This window comes from Xiphophorus maculatus, chromosome 17 (assembly GCF_002775205.1).
Source record: "Xiphophorus maculatus strain JP 163 A chromosome 17, X_maculatus-5.0-male, whole genome shotgun sequence".
Classification (NCBI taxonomy): Eukaryota; Metazoa; Chordata; class Actinopteri; order Cyprinodontiformes; family Poeciliidae; genus Xiphophorus; species Xiphophorus maculatus.
The window spans coordinates 13,390,043-13,404,882 of record NC_036459.1 but is presented as its reverse complement, the minus strand read 5'-3'; the positions used below and the strand labels follow the sequence as shown (position 1 = coordinate 13,404,882).

General features: G+C 40.5%; 1 protein-coding gene across 2 annotated transcripts; it reads left to right on the top strand.

Moving 5' to 3' along the window:
• Nucleotides 1-1,967: 1,967 nt before the first annotated feature.
• Nucleotides 1,968-14,586, top strand: LOC102222076 (transcription intermediary factor 1-alpha-like). Of its 2 annotated transcripts, none has more exons than XM_023350331.1 (19): nucleotides 1,968-2,653; nucleotides 3,720-3,838; nucleotides 3,970-4,117; nucleotides 4,955-5,087; nucleotides 5,249-5,365; nucleotides 6,044-6,158; nucleotides 6,239-6,385; nucleotides 7,407-7,521; nucleotides 8,336-8,478; nucleotides 8,586-8,804; nucleotides 9,761-9,874; nucleotides 9,960-10,110; nucleotides 10,210-10,267; nucleotides 10,347-10,467; nucleotides 10,565-10,857; nucleotides 11,970-12,081; nucleotides 12,219-12,293; nucleotides 13,177-13,332; nucleotides 13,452-14,586. In XM_023350331.1, exons 1-19 carry the CDS (start codon nucleotides 2,407-2,409, stop codon nucleotides 13,968-13,970), a joined length of 3,102 nt encoding a protein of 1,033 aa, XP_023206099.1. In that variant the 5' UTR covers nucleotides 1,968-2,406; the 3' UTR covers nucleotides 13,971-14,586. The 2 variants fall into 2 exon arrangements, with proteins under 2 accessions (XP_023206099.1, XP_014331521.1); XM_014476035.2 differs by having other exon boundaries at nucleotides 2,407-2,653; nucleotides 8,559-8,804.
• The last annotated feature ends 254 nt before the right edge of the window (nucleotides 14,587-14,840 follow it).

Genomic DNA, 14,840 nt, shown 5'->3' with positions numbered 1-14,840 from the left:
GACTTGATAAACCTGAAGTATCTGACACACTTCCTAAGCAGACGGGACACGCCCAGCTCGCGTTGAACGTTCAGTCACCTGATTGTTGCCACGAACGTTCGCCAGAGGGTCAAAATGAAATGAAATGAATGAAACTAAACGATGAAGTGAAAATGAAAAGACATGGAAAGAATTTAACGTCCGCTGAACGGTGCGTGCGGACGTTGGAGGTCCGTTTGCTGACGTACACCAACCGGCAATTTGTTCAATTTCACCTGGATTTTTACGTTCGCCGAACCTCAAACTCGACCTGTATTAATTACATTAAGGACTGCCAAGGTAGAAGCAATTATAAAAACTTTACTCTGCTACAATTGTATGTAAATAAGAGGCATTATCAGTAAAACTTTTAGTAGAAAATGTGACTGGTACATCGATTTGAATGCAGTGGGATTTGAAGGCTTTCAAAAAAAAAAAAAAAATAAAATAACGATTTTAAACAAACGTCGACATTTCAAAGCATGCAATGCTTTGAAAATTACATTAGGACCAGAATGTAGTATCCACAAGATAGAGTATCACTACTACAGTATATTTTACATCAATAATAAGTATCCACCCAAGAAACAACTTGAAATGCTACTCAATTTCCGAATAACTGATCAGAGCATCTAATTTAATATTCTTAAATGATGTCAGAAGGACAAAAGTATAAAGTGGAAAGTTTTGTATTTCACAGACAAATATTTTTAAAACAAAAATGTAAAAACAAACAATTACAAAATATAAAATCACACCAGAAAAAAAACACTTCTCCAAATAAGAATATAGATAGATAGATAGATAGATAGATAGATAGATAGATAGATAGATAGATAGATAGATAGATAGATAGATAGATAGATAGATAGATAGATAGATAGATAGATAGATAGATAGATAGATAGATAGATTTTCAAAACTATTGACAATATATAGGTTATTGTATCTTTGTCACCTTCAAATGTCTCAGGAGAATTCGCAGAGAGAAACTAAGACCAGAACAACAAACTTGTCCAGAAACTTGCTCAATTAACTTAGTAAAGTAATAAGTTACTACCCACCTCTGCTTAGAATAATATGCAGATAGGCATATAAATGCCCGGGCAATAATTAGTAGCATAATGGACTGTTAGCTTCATGACTAATATTGTACTTAAATTAGACCTAACATTATATCTCCCAAATGCCTCTAGAGTTTGTTGGAAAATATGTCTGTGAGTCTTTCACATTTGGCAGCCTCCTGTACTAATGTCTTTCTTTCCTTTAATCTGTTTTTGTCGGCTTCTTATCCATTTTTGCCGATTACCCAGCTATGCCCGCTTCTCCACCCCGCACATACGTGTGTAGGAAATGGATTAATTTAAAGCTGCTGACTTTAATGCGTAGTTTGTCCTTAATGGGACACCGTAGCTGCAAACTCCAGCTGCGCTGCAGGGTTCAAGTGCTGTGGTTTTGGTGTTATGGGAATTACGGATTTTTGGGGGGGATCCGGATCAAATGGCTTCACTGAAAGAGCTCTTTCGTCGTTTCACACCCTCTTATTAATGTATATTCATACCATATTGATTTAGTAGTTGTGCATTAATACATACGAAGAATAATAATCCTATTCGGGACACAAAAATTGTAACTATTTACAAAATGGAGATACATCATCGCCCATCACTTTTTACTGTAAAAATACAAAATAACACAATAAACACAAGTTGTCCCCTGACATTCCTTAGTTTGATCTTGGATTTTATTTGTCCTTTTAATTTGTGACCATTTGCTTGATTTCCTTTTCTTTATTTTTAGAACCTTTGTAAGCAAGTAATTATAAACTTCAAAGAAAAATGTTTCAAACCACTCATGTGGTCCCCGCCTTTAAGAGTCCAACGAGCACCGGCTTTCATCGTTCATCTCGAAGAGCCGGTATGTCAATCCGACTCGGCCACGAACGACACATACCCAGTGTTTTGAGAGAAAAAAAAGAAAGCACGGCGGTTAGCCGATCCCTAATGGACGTGTGAGCCGAAAATATCTTGCTTCTAACCTATTTCTCGTAGATATTGGCACTATTGGATTCTCTGTGTTGCAGGTTAAAAGAAATAACCGCCATAAAGTGGAAATAGTGTTTTTGTCTAACGTTTATGCGTTTGAAGTAAGCTACATTGCTAATTTAGCTCTACAAACGAGCAGCAACAAGCTAACTCGTGTTGTTTCCTTTTTTTATGCTACGATTCACTATTTCAGTGAATTCGCGCAGGAGTGAAAACGCCTCTATGTGCAGCGTTAGCTCACTCTCCCAGTCCAAATGAGTGAAACAAAAGGCTATCTCCTCGATGCTAGGCGAAGGGCTAGCTACATTGATTAACCGGCTGGAGTTATCGTGACGCGACAGAAATGGACGAAAGTGCCGATAACGACGACCTCGTCATCATCGTGGAGAACGAGGCTGAGAGTTTGCCCGCGGGGGAAGAGAAGGTGAAGCAGCTGGGCGCCTTCGGGCTCATGGACACATGTCCCATCTGCAAGCTGAGCTTCCACAACAGGGAGCCCAAACTGCTGCCGTGTCTGCACTCCTTCTGCCGGAGGTGCCTGCCTCCCCCGTTGAGGAGCGCCGAGCCGAGGCGGGACCCGCACGGTCCAGGTGATGATGTTCACTCATCCACAGAGACTGAGCTCAGTTTGTTTTGTTTTTTTTTTATCACCGTTTTAACTATGTGTTATGACAAGATATGTCCATTAATCTGCCTGTCTTCAGAGCCAAAATGACAACACGCGTTGATGATCCACTCTGTAATGTCAATATTTCATTGAAAATCCAATTATTACTCGTGCGGTTTTACTCCCAATTTGTCAAAATAGGATCTCACAAGAATAAAAGGATTAATATTAAAGGTAGAATTTTCAAACTGTGTCGATGTAAACTCTGCTACTGCAAGGAAAAACAGGTCTACTGCATTTTAAGACTTTTCACTCTTAAGTATGATGAGGATTCTGTATCTCTGTTGCTTATGATGGTGTGTGTGTGTGTGTGTGTGTGTGCTGTAACAAATTGGATGTGATAAATAGAAAGTGGTGCATTAATGTAAAGTTGTAAAAATAAGTTTTGAGTATATGGAGGCTGACGTTTTTGTCACTCATGGATCATTTTAGGACCTCAGATCGTACCGCCACACTCTGACGTAGGGCGAGCATTGTTTATCATTTATTGTGGAAAATTTCTTTTGATTTAACGTTGCGATGACAAATTATTGAGAGTAATTAAAAAAAAAACTAAACCGACAGTGTGATGGCAAATGCTGCTATTTTCTACACTTGATTTTTCTACGAGAGCATCAATAAATATCAGTAAATCCAAAAACATGATAAATGCAGTTACTGTGTGCAGTTTATGGATATAAAAAAGACTTTAAAAAAAAAAAGTGCCATCTTGAAGACGCTTATCTTAAATGAGAAGGTTTTTAAAGAACAGTGTTTGTGGTGCAGTGAATGCTGTTCCATTCAGTCACAGACAAAAAAACTGTTATATATATATCTATATATATATAGATATATATATCTATATATATATATATGATCTTTATCGTTATCACAATAGCACCAGAAAATATTGTGATAAAATCCCATGTCATTGTCTGACATACATATTTGCAGTAGTATTGCTGGTTAAATAAGCCCAATAATTGAATAATGTGTGTTTCCTGCTATAGTTGGTTCCATTCGGTGTCCGGTGTGCGGACAGGAATGCTGGGAGGTTGACGTGTTGGACAACTTCTTTGTCAAGGACTCCGCCGAGGTGCCCAGCAGCACGGTGGAGAAAACCAGCCAGGTTCTGCCTCACAGCCCCTCACCCGCTCTTGTCGGAGCGGATCGTCTCGTAAAAAAAATCTTTGCAAATTGTGCGCCTTTCCCACTCACCTTTTGTTTTCGTTTTTCTCTACGTCCCTCTGCTTCCGCCAGGTGTGCATGAGCTGCGACGACAACACCGAGGCGACGGGCTATTGCGTGGAGTGCGTGGAGTTCCTGTGCTTGACGTGCGTCGAGGCGCACCAGAGGGTGAAGTTCACCCGAGACCACACCATACGCCAGAAGGAGGAGATGTCTCCAGGTGGGGGGCAGACGCATCGCTGCGTTCGTGTCCTTCATCCTTCTTATAGTTTGCTCTTTTTAAGTAGGAATACACCGTCTGTTTTTTTTTTTTTCTTTTGACTGGTTAATGTCAATATGGAGCAACAGCTGGGAGATATAAGCAAAACAAGCAAACACAGTATTCCTGTTTTTATATTTTGATGTTGATTAGATTGCGATTACTTTCATTTTATGACATATTACTGTCCAGTCGGCTTGGTTTCAAACCAAGCGGTGCACAACTATTCAAATTGTGCATTTGAATAGTTCTAAAAGTGTAATATTTATCTGCTGGTAACAGACATTTTGTTTCTCTGTGTGTAGCTGATTGTAATTTATCTAAGTTTGATTAAATAGTTGCTGCTTTTCGTCTCTCCAATCTACTAGAATTATGATTATTTTAGTAATTTATCATTTTATCGACTGTTCTGACGATTAATTGGATAAAATAAATTGGCACATTCTGCAGTTTTTTTTATTAAACCACTTAAGCTTAATAAGTGCATAAAACCAGCAAATTAACAAATAATTCAATTCCTTTTTTAAAGAACAAAAGTAAACATTTTATTGCCTAACATGCATAGCTTTCTTTTAGGACTCATCTGTAGCTAAAATGATGCGTCCAATAAGATATGAAATCTCAGCCTCTGACTTACTATCGATACAAGTGTAGGGCTGATGTGTCGATTATTATTATTTTGATTAACAGATTAATAATTGGGTAGAAGAAAGTGCTTAATAGGAAATGTAAATCTTCCGGCTGCGAAGCTCCAATGTTTCTCATGAACGGATCCTGCTGTGTTCTCCTCCTGCGCAGAGGCTCTAGGCGTGTCCACGCAGAAGCCCGTCTTCTGCGACGTTCACAAGCAGGAGCCGCTGAAGCTGTTCTGCGAGACGTGCGACCGGCTCACGTGTCGAGACTGCCAGCTCCTCAAACACAAGGACCACAAGTAATGTTGCTGATGATTTAGCAAGGAGGGCTGATTTTTGCACGCGAGATGCGGCGACATACGCACCAAACTGCCAGGACCAAATCATGACAGATGTATATATTTTTAAAAGTCCTCTTGTCTTATCTTTTGCACTCATGTTGTTTTCTTTTTGTGTCTAGCTACCAGTTTTTGGAGGATGCGTACAGGAACCATAAGCAGTATCTGGAAACCATGACGCTGCAGTTGCAGGAAAAGAGAAAAGCCATTGAAGAAGTGTCGAGCTGTATCAACTCCGGGTAAAGTTCTGCAACACGGCTGGATTCAAACGCGTCTTTAAAAGGATTCGTTTTGATTCACTGTGCTTTGGTTACAAATGTTTGTAATATTGTTGCTACAGTTGGAATTCAGCAGTCAGATATCACCTCTAGCAGCAAATTTGGGTTTTTCACAAAGTTCTAAATCTTTTCATTTTTTTTTTAAATAACCAGACTACGCAAGATAAGTTTAATTTTTAGACTGAATTCTGCTTTTAAAGGTTGCTGAAGTCCAAAAAGTTCAGAAAAGGAAGATGTGACAGAAAGAGGAAGCTATTAACAACTGCCAGGTTTTAATAAAACACATATTAAACATAGACGTAACTAATACAGAACTACTGAGCCAAAAGCTGAAGAAAAATAGGCTCCAATTTTCTCACAAATGTATGAATTAGCCAAAGAGGTTTTGGGATCATTTGATGTGAAGCAGTGAAACAAAACCAGGCTAAATGTCTGCTTGCTGTTTTTCTGTTTTGCCTTTCTTCTTCCTCAAGGAAGCAGAAAAGAGTTGAACAATTTTGAGTCAATTAAAGTATCTACTTATTCTTGTTTTATTTATTTCAAAGCAGCTGACAGTTTCAACCCTAATTAAATAATCACGAGGAGTCAGTCAATTTGGATTCACAACACCAAATTCCCCCTCCGTCTCAACTTCCACAGACTGCAGCAAGTGGAGGAGAACCGGAAAGCTGTGACAAACGAAATAAAGAAGTCCATCTGTAACCTGATCATGGAGATCAACAGGAAGGGAAAGATCCTGATAAACCAGCTTGAGGTGTGTTTGCATTTCCCTTTGAGCCGCTTCCACCAGAAGTCCTCTGGTGACGTTTCAGTGAACACCGCTCTCGCCCTCAGGCGCTGACTAAGGACCACGATTTGGCTCTGAAGAAGCAGCAGGAGGACATCAACGCCCTGACGAGGCAGCTGGATCACGTGATCAGCTTCACCAAGTGGGCGACGGCGAGTCACAGCGGAACGGCTCTGCTGTATTGCAAGAGACTGGTATTATTTCTGTTAGGGCTGCCAGTAATGATTATTTTAGGCATCGATTACTTCTTCTTTTTTTCAATTAATTGGATAAAACGCAAATAAACAAATAATTCAATTCCTTCTTAAAATTATAAATAATCATTTCACTTCATCAAATGTAATGGCTTCATTCCTTTAATGAACGCTTGATCATTTGTAGCAAAGGATCATTTTCAGCTAAGAAATATTTTACTTCTGACATCAACATGGGAAAAGCTCAAGATAATATTATTACAGTGTAGGGCTGATCCGGTGATTATGTTTTTAATTAATAACTGGATAGGAAAAGCTACTTATTAGCATATATATATATATGCTAATAAGGATATTAGAATATCCTAATAAATATATATATATATATATATATATATATATATATATATATATATATATATATATATATATATATACACATACTGTATCTGCATTTTTTGAATCTTTGCAAGGACTGCTCTAAGCTGCTTTTTATATTGACAGCATGTTATTTTTAATTTTTATTTTGTCTACAATTGCTACTCAGTGGTGGCTGTTGTGTGTCTTGTCTCTATGCTGCTGTAACTGCGAAATAATTTCCCTGCTGGGATGAATAAAATAATTCTATTCTGTATATACAGTATATATATATATATATATTAAATGTTATTTATTTTTACAGATTTTGAACTAGGTAAAGCTAAAACTATGCTCATTGAGGCAGATGTACAGGAAAAAAATAAATTCCATCTTAAATGCAATTATTTGTACAGTTTTAGCTGAATTACTGTTGTGAGTGTGTTGTTCGCTCAGAAAATGATAATGAGATCAATCATCCTGAATTTAGATGTTGTTAGTTTTTTTTTAATTAATAAAATTTTTTGTCTTGTTGACCATTGATTGGCTTGTGCTGAACCTTTGGGTTGTTTCAGATGCTCGTTCAGCGTTATGGGTTGTAGCTGAAAACTCTCCATCGTGTCTGCTCCCTAGTTTTTAACATCCCCGTCTCTCCACCTCTCAGATCCTCTACCAGATCCACTACCTGATGAGAACAAGCTACAACCCGTCCATCGTCCCGCAGAGCTCGGTTCGCTTCCAGTGCCGGTCGGGCTTCTGGGCCTCAAACGTAGACCTCGGTACGTCTGTTTTCAGCTAACTTTTTTTTTTTTTGTCCCTGTGTTTTAGTGTAGAGCCCAGCAGAGGCTTAAAGTTGCAGAAAACTATACAGGAATGTAAGTTTACATATCATTACATTCAGTTCTTTGTGAGGTCAATTCACGTTTTTATCAGGGGCTTTTTCTCTTGGATGCATCCAGATATAGTTTATAAGACATTTTGTTCTTTTATCTGTGTAAGTCAGAGTGTGTTAATCCCATCTGACCTACATGATGGTTGTTTTATTGTTATTGTTTTCAACCACTCTATCCTTTTTGTTTCTGAGTTTTTGGGAACCAAACAGATTTAAAGGAAAACACATCACAGAAGAAGTCGTTTTGAATTTTGTAGCAATTTTTAAACTGGATTCTGATCATTTTCATCACACATCTCACTCTTCAGTTGTGTGTTTTTTTACACATATGTATATAAAAGCAAAACTGAGTGTAGAAAATTTTAGACTTTTTTTTTCAATCAAATCTCAAAGTAAAATAAATAAAAAAAGTGCTTTGTCATTAATTTATTACACCTTTTATCTTTGATCACAATTAGGGAAATGTTTTGTACTTGCATAATTATCCAAAGCCTAATAAAGGTGATAAATTATTTACACATTTACTTTTAGTATTATAGAAGGGAAACATTCCTTCCTGTGGAAAAGCACTTGGAGACAGTAGAGAGGAAAAACCTCCATTCCAACAGAATGGAAACGGAAATAAGAAACCGAATGTGTGTCCTTCTGCAGCTGTCGTAGAAACATGTTGGTAATTTCTCGTCATCGTCGTTTCCTTGCAGGTTCGCTGGTGGTCGAGCGATGTCCAGGGAGGCCCCCCATCCCCAGCCATCAGCAGGGTCCCAGACCGGAGGCCCCGACCGGGGGTCTTTCCCTCGCAGCAGCACAGCAGCGACAAAGCACTCTAGCTCAGCTCCAAATGCAGGTAACATTATTTTTATTTATTTTTTACTCATTTTAAATACTAGATTTTTACTAACCTGTTGAATCACCACCCCGTCCAAGGTTGACAAGCTCTCCCACCATCCTCAGAGGCAGCCCCCTCCTAACCACTGGTCCTGGTATCAAAATGTCAGGCTCCCAGCTCCTCCAGGCCCCCCTCCACCTACCAGAGCCAATCATGGGGGATCTTCTCCCTCCCAAGCTCCCCCCAGCTTGATGCAGCCTGGACGCAGGTACGGGAACAGCCATCCAAACCCTAGGAGCCCTCCAGCGTCCATGATTCAGAGCCCAGGCTACGGAGCGTCACAGGTAATTTGGTGGATGTACATTTGTACAGTTTCTCCCGAAATTATTTATGCCCCTTGAAGAAGTTTTCAAATTTGTCAATGTGAAAACAAGCTGCCTTTAAAAGGTGATTCATAATTGTGGAGCAGAAGGGAAATGATGCGTGGGTTTCAAAGTCGTTTGACGAGTAAAAATCGGAAAAGTGGCGACTTTTAGTCATGCACACAACTAGGGTTGTACGATACGGGGTTAAAGTTTTATCGCAACATTTTGCAGTCCTAATGTGAGAACAATAAAAGCGACAGAACTATTTATTACTTATTTTATTGGTGACTGTCTGACTACGACTGTGTGTCACAGCAATTACAGCCCCACAAACACAAAAACTCCTCTTGGAAACATTCCCATTTGTAATTTGCTTCTTTAAGACAGCAGTAACATAAAGAAGTCTGACTTATCCTACTCATCTGCACACAGTAACTGCATTAAATTATATTTTCAAATTTATTGGTATTTATTGGTGCTCTCATTGAACAGTCTAGAAACTTTTAAAAATAACAGTACCGACAATTTCTTTTAACGTCAATAATTAGAATTTATCATGAGAATAACAAATCAAAGTTCTTGCGATAGGAAATTTATCATAAGTAAAGTACTTCATTCAACAGTCGGCTGTTAAATGAAGTACTTTTTGTGTCATATCCTTATCTTATCTATTTCTTTTCTCCAAAGTAAAAATTGCACACTTAGCAGCACGTATAAACTATAACATAGTGATGATTATAGTGTCAGTATCAGTACAAGTAGGTGAACTACTTAAAGTTATCATGTGATATCTTTAAAATGTCTCATTTTTGAATTTGTAAATGAGTCAGGGTTTATGTTTTTTAACCTCTTTCTTTCTTAATGCAAGTATTAAAAAATAGACTTGTATTATATCGGACGATAAACTCACTTACTTTTTTGCGCATTTGTTCTAGTCTCTACGAGAACTAATCCACAGCTCCGCATTCCCCCCTAAACCCATCGACATATCGCAGGGCGCTCCCCGCTTCCCGCAGCCTCTGTCGGCTCCCCAGGCCGCTCTGCACCAGGTTGGTAGCAAGAACATCTGACGTGAACTTGAAAAGTATTATTTCAAGTTTTAATAAAATAATAAAATAAAAATTTGTCCCTCAGAGATGCATGCCGGAGTCGTCCCTCCTAAAGAGGAGCGAAGCCGGTCTGCCCGTCCCGACCGTCAGCATCTCCGTCCCAAAACCCAGCATGGGTTTGGGTCTGGCAGCCGGAAGCTCAGAAAAAAGCAGCAGCTCGTTTGGTCATGTGACAGGTCTGTGCTTTTGTTTGCCAACTTTGTCTCAAGTTAGTTTTTTTTTAATTATTATTATTATTTTTATGTGACATCCAATTGTTTAAACGGCGCTCTCAGGTCAAGGAGGGCAGTACTCGCCGTTGGCAAAGCCGTCCTCTTCTGACAGAACCGCGGGGTAAGAAGGTGTTGGACTTGTCAGGAGTTTTCTGAGCAGAACTCAGAATCTTAGTGCATCTTTAATTTTCACTCTGAAGGTCGACGTCCTGGAGGTCAGCGCCTCCATCAGGCCCCGCGCCGAAGCGAAGAAGGAGGATGTCTCCGGGGCCCATAATCGTCATCAAGGATGAACCCGAGGACGAGGACGAAGTTCGTTTTGTAAGCGAAGTGGCCCGATTCTTTCAAATCCAGACGTAATTCCATCCCAGCTGTGCTGACGACGTATTACTTTTGTTGTTGTTTTTGCCGTCCACAGGTGCAATCCAGCAGCGGGTCAAGCCTACCGGACAGCAGCACCGGCGCTCAGTCGAAGCCCCGGCCGCCGCCGAAGGGACTTGTGGCGTCCACGACCCCGGCGTCCACCTCCGTCAACCAGTGCAATCAGACCCAGTCGCAGCCCGACCCGGAAAAGAAACCAGTGCCAGAGGACGACCCCAACGAGGACTGGTGCGCCGTGTGTCAGAACGGCGGAGAGCTGCTCTGCTGCGACAAGTGCCCCAAAGTTTTCCACCTTTCCTGCCACATTCCGGCTCTGAACGAGTCGCCGAGGTGAGACACGGATCAGCTTTTAAAAGAATCGAACTTTGTTTGTATTGGAGCCAAGTATGTGTATTTTTGGTCACTACGTGGGGCTGTCGGCTCCAGTATATGAACCGAGAAGTGACAGGTGGTTGACAGGTGTTCAACGCGGAAGGGCATACAAGTTTTTGACTGCTGAGGCGCAGTCATTGTTAACACTGTTGCCGTGTATCGTGGAATAAATGGATTTTGTTCACAAATGGTTCATCTGACTGGAATAAATTTGGAATTTGGACTACAAGAAGATCTCTGGGATTTACTTTACGCGATCAACAGGCACAACGTTAGCCACTCAGCGTGTCAAAACTAAGCAGCAATGGATCAACACTTAACTAGTGCAGTATTAAAGTGGCTGGCTAGTACAATTGAAATGTCACCTTTAGTTATGTCTCAATCGAAGACATCAGCAATCTGACCAACAATTGGCATATGGTTTTGAAAAGTTTTTGCTTGCAAAAACTTTAATGGTGCTGCTTTTTTTCCCAACCCCGCTGAGATGGTTTAAGGGTAAATCTGTACCAGATTTGTATATTTTGTAGACACTCAAAAGTTTCTTTGTTAAATAGGAGAGCATCAGTAGCTGCGTTTCCATTACAAATGTGTGCAAAACTTTGTCTGCTAATGTCAAAAAGCACAATTTTGCAATAGGGGCGTTTCCATTAAATAAGAAACGCAATTAAAATCACACGTGAATATATTTGTTCACGCAATAAGTCATTTAAAAACAAGCTGCGCCATCATCATCCAACAACTTTGTGTTGTGTTGTCTTCTTCGTAGTTTCCTCCACTAGTGACATCTGGTTATTGATTGCATGACTTGTGTGATGCAAAAATACATTCATTTCAATACGTCAGAAAAACCACCACATGTTGGCATAAAAACCTTTTCGTGTTGCAAAAAAGGTTTTGGTGTCTGGTTGTTTTTCTGCGTTCATCCAGCAACTAAAAACAATCCTAATTCCATTGACAAATGTTTGACATTTGATGTTAAAGTTCTTTTTGTGGTGAAAAACTCTTTGTCCCAACGCTTGCAGCACACTTTTTAACATCTGTGTTCTGTCTGTGTCTTTCCCTCTCTTCAGCGGTGAGTGGTTTTGCTCTTTCTGTCGGGACCCAGAGTCACCAGAGATGGAGTACGACAGCGACAGAGGGAGCGGGCCGGCCTCCGAAAACTTCCCCTCTGTGGACAAAAGGGTATTTTAAACCCTCTACTACTTCCATTTTCACACTATTGCTCACTTCTTGCTATCAACCCATTAATGAAAAATATTCTCTTTTAGGATAAATAATAACGGAGCATCTCGTGATTCTGATGTTTTTCTTGATTCTAGAAATGCGAGCGACTGCTGCTACGCTTGTTCAGCAACGATGTCAGCACAGACTTCCAGCAGCCTGCGTCTCCATCGGTAACCCTCTGCAGTCGATATTCATGCAGTTTATTTGTACTAATTAGTGTTGGTGGACGAATGGATTCTGTCTACATTTCGGGAAATCAGTCATTCTGTCCAATCAACCTTTCATTGACACATCTGTTCGTCCAACTGTCTAACTGTCCAACCAACCATGGATAGATGTTTGTCCATCTATCAATTTATCCAACCAAACTACTAACCATCCGTCCATTTGTTTGTTCATCCATTCATTTGTCCATCTAACCAGCCATCTTTCTGTCAATCCATGTCATTTTTTTCTATTTACTACATCAGCTCTTATTTATCATTTTAGTTATATTTATGTTGGGGTGAGTTTCATTCATCCAACCAATCAACTCTCCATCCTTCCAGTCAACCCTTCATTTATCCATTTGTCCATCCATCCAACCGCCCGTCCATTTGTCCATTAGTTCATCCATCCAACCCTCCGTCCGTCCAACCAACCATCTAACCATTCATCCCACCATTTGTTCATCCATTCATCCGTCTGTCCATCAGTGAAACATCAGTCCCAAACTGAATGTGACCTTAGCTTAAGTTTGTCCCTTCATCTTTCCATCCATCCTTTCATCCATCTACATAACCCAGTCATCCATCCCTTCATTTGCCGAGGCATCTGCTCTTCCGTCCAGAACTTTCTATCTGCTTTCGGCCCAATCGATTGGTCACTTCAGTCGTCCGTCTGTCCACCTGTCCTGTTTTCTTTTTTTTTTTTTTTTTTTGCTATATTCAAAGTCCATAGTGACTCGTTGTACTTGTACTAAAAGTAAAAAGTGGTGGATTACGCTACGTGACGGAGAAACCATGATTCGACCAAAAACAAGTGCAGCAGACCTGAGATGTGCTGCTTTTGTAGGAAACTCGGCGGTACAAGGAGCTAATAAAGACGCCGATGGATTTGACGATGGTGAAGAAAAAACTGCAGTCGAAGGAGGACGAGCGCTACGGAAGCCCGGAGGAGTTTGTTTCCGACGTCAGGCTCATATTTTTCAACTGTGCCAAGTACTACAAGGTGGGTTTCCCTTCCAGTCCTCTGTTGCAAAAAAATTAAATGCTACTTCTGTTCTTGTATTTCTTTTTTTTTTTTTTTTCCTTCAACCTTAAAAAAAGTTGCCCTCTACCTTTTCCAAGGCGACATCCGAGGTTGGGAGTGCCGGCTTGTACCTGGAGGATTACTTCGAGGAGCAGCTGAAGCTCGTCTACCCGGACAAGGTCTTCCCAGGAGGGAGAGAGGAGCAGATGATCCCTCCTTTAGAGGACGAGATCGAAGAAGAGGAGGAGCAGCCGATGGAGCCGAGCGCCGCCACAGCGGAGGACAAGAAACCACAAAGCCCTGCAGGAGACGCAGACGGCGGGATGGTTCCTAAGGAAGAACCGATGGCTCCGGCAGAGAGCGAGAACCTGGAGGAAAGGAGCGAAATGAGTCAAAAGGAGACAGAGGAAGGGACTGCAGACGTAGAGGGAGGCGTTCCTCCTGCAGAGGAGGCGAAGCAAGATGAGAGCATCAATAGTAAGCAGGCGGAAAGCCGCCAATCTTCTGACACGGAAACTAAAGATGGCGGCAAGGACGAGAAGGCGCAGCTGCCTGCGGACGACGCCGAGGACACACCGGACACTTCGGAGAATCCAGCCTCGGAGCAGCAGGGATAGACGGACCCCCCCCCCCAGATTCCAGGAGGATAGATCAGAGATCAGAGAAGTCTTCCAGAGTCACGGCCGTGGCGTCGGCCGCCATTAGATGCAATTAGATCCTTTTTATAACTCGTTTGAAGCAGAGTTGCTGCCGCTGCGTGGGACGTACTCTTAATGGCGGTTTATGCTGCTGGGGCACAACAAAGAGAGTAAACAAACTCGTTGTTCTTTCTTATCTACGACGACTGTGAAAAGCACTCGCACATGAGCTTCTCTGTGGATCGTGTTTAAGTTATGAATTACTGTAAATACGTCTTAATAATGAAAGCACAGTTTCTGAAGTAGGAAAAAAAACGCCAAGTTTGGACTTTTAATGCATGAAATATGCTCTTGATATCAATAACCCATGCATTCTAGCCATTTTGGTTCAAGATGAACTCATCTGCAGTAGTATTTTTATTTATAGTATTAAAACATAAGACATAACATAATACTGTAGATTTTGTACAATGTGGTATATGTACTATATATATAAACACAAATGGCAACATTTGTTGCTATTGCTGGTGAAGATCTAAACAAGCGCTTTCATTGGAGGAGCATAATCTGTCATGAATGGGTTTTTTTTTTTTTTAGAACAATTCAAACTTTATCTAAGTGCATTCATTGATTGGGAAGAAACCCTTCAAGAAGAAATAAATTGATTCGGTTTCTTAAAAAAAGAGGATGAATTTACCTTTGTTTCACGTCAAGCCAAAGTAAAAATCTGAAAATGGCATCAGTTACATTTATATTAAATAATTATTGGGTCTCTTTTGATTTTGGTACAAAAAAAAAAAGTACCTTTAGAGTTGAACAAAATTGAAAAGAAAAAAAGCTGATTGGTTG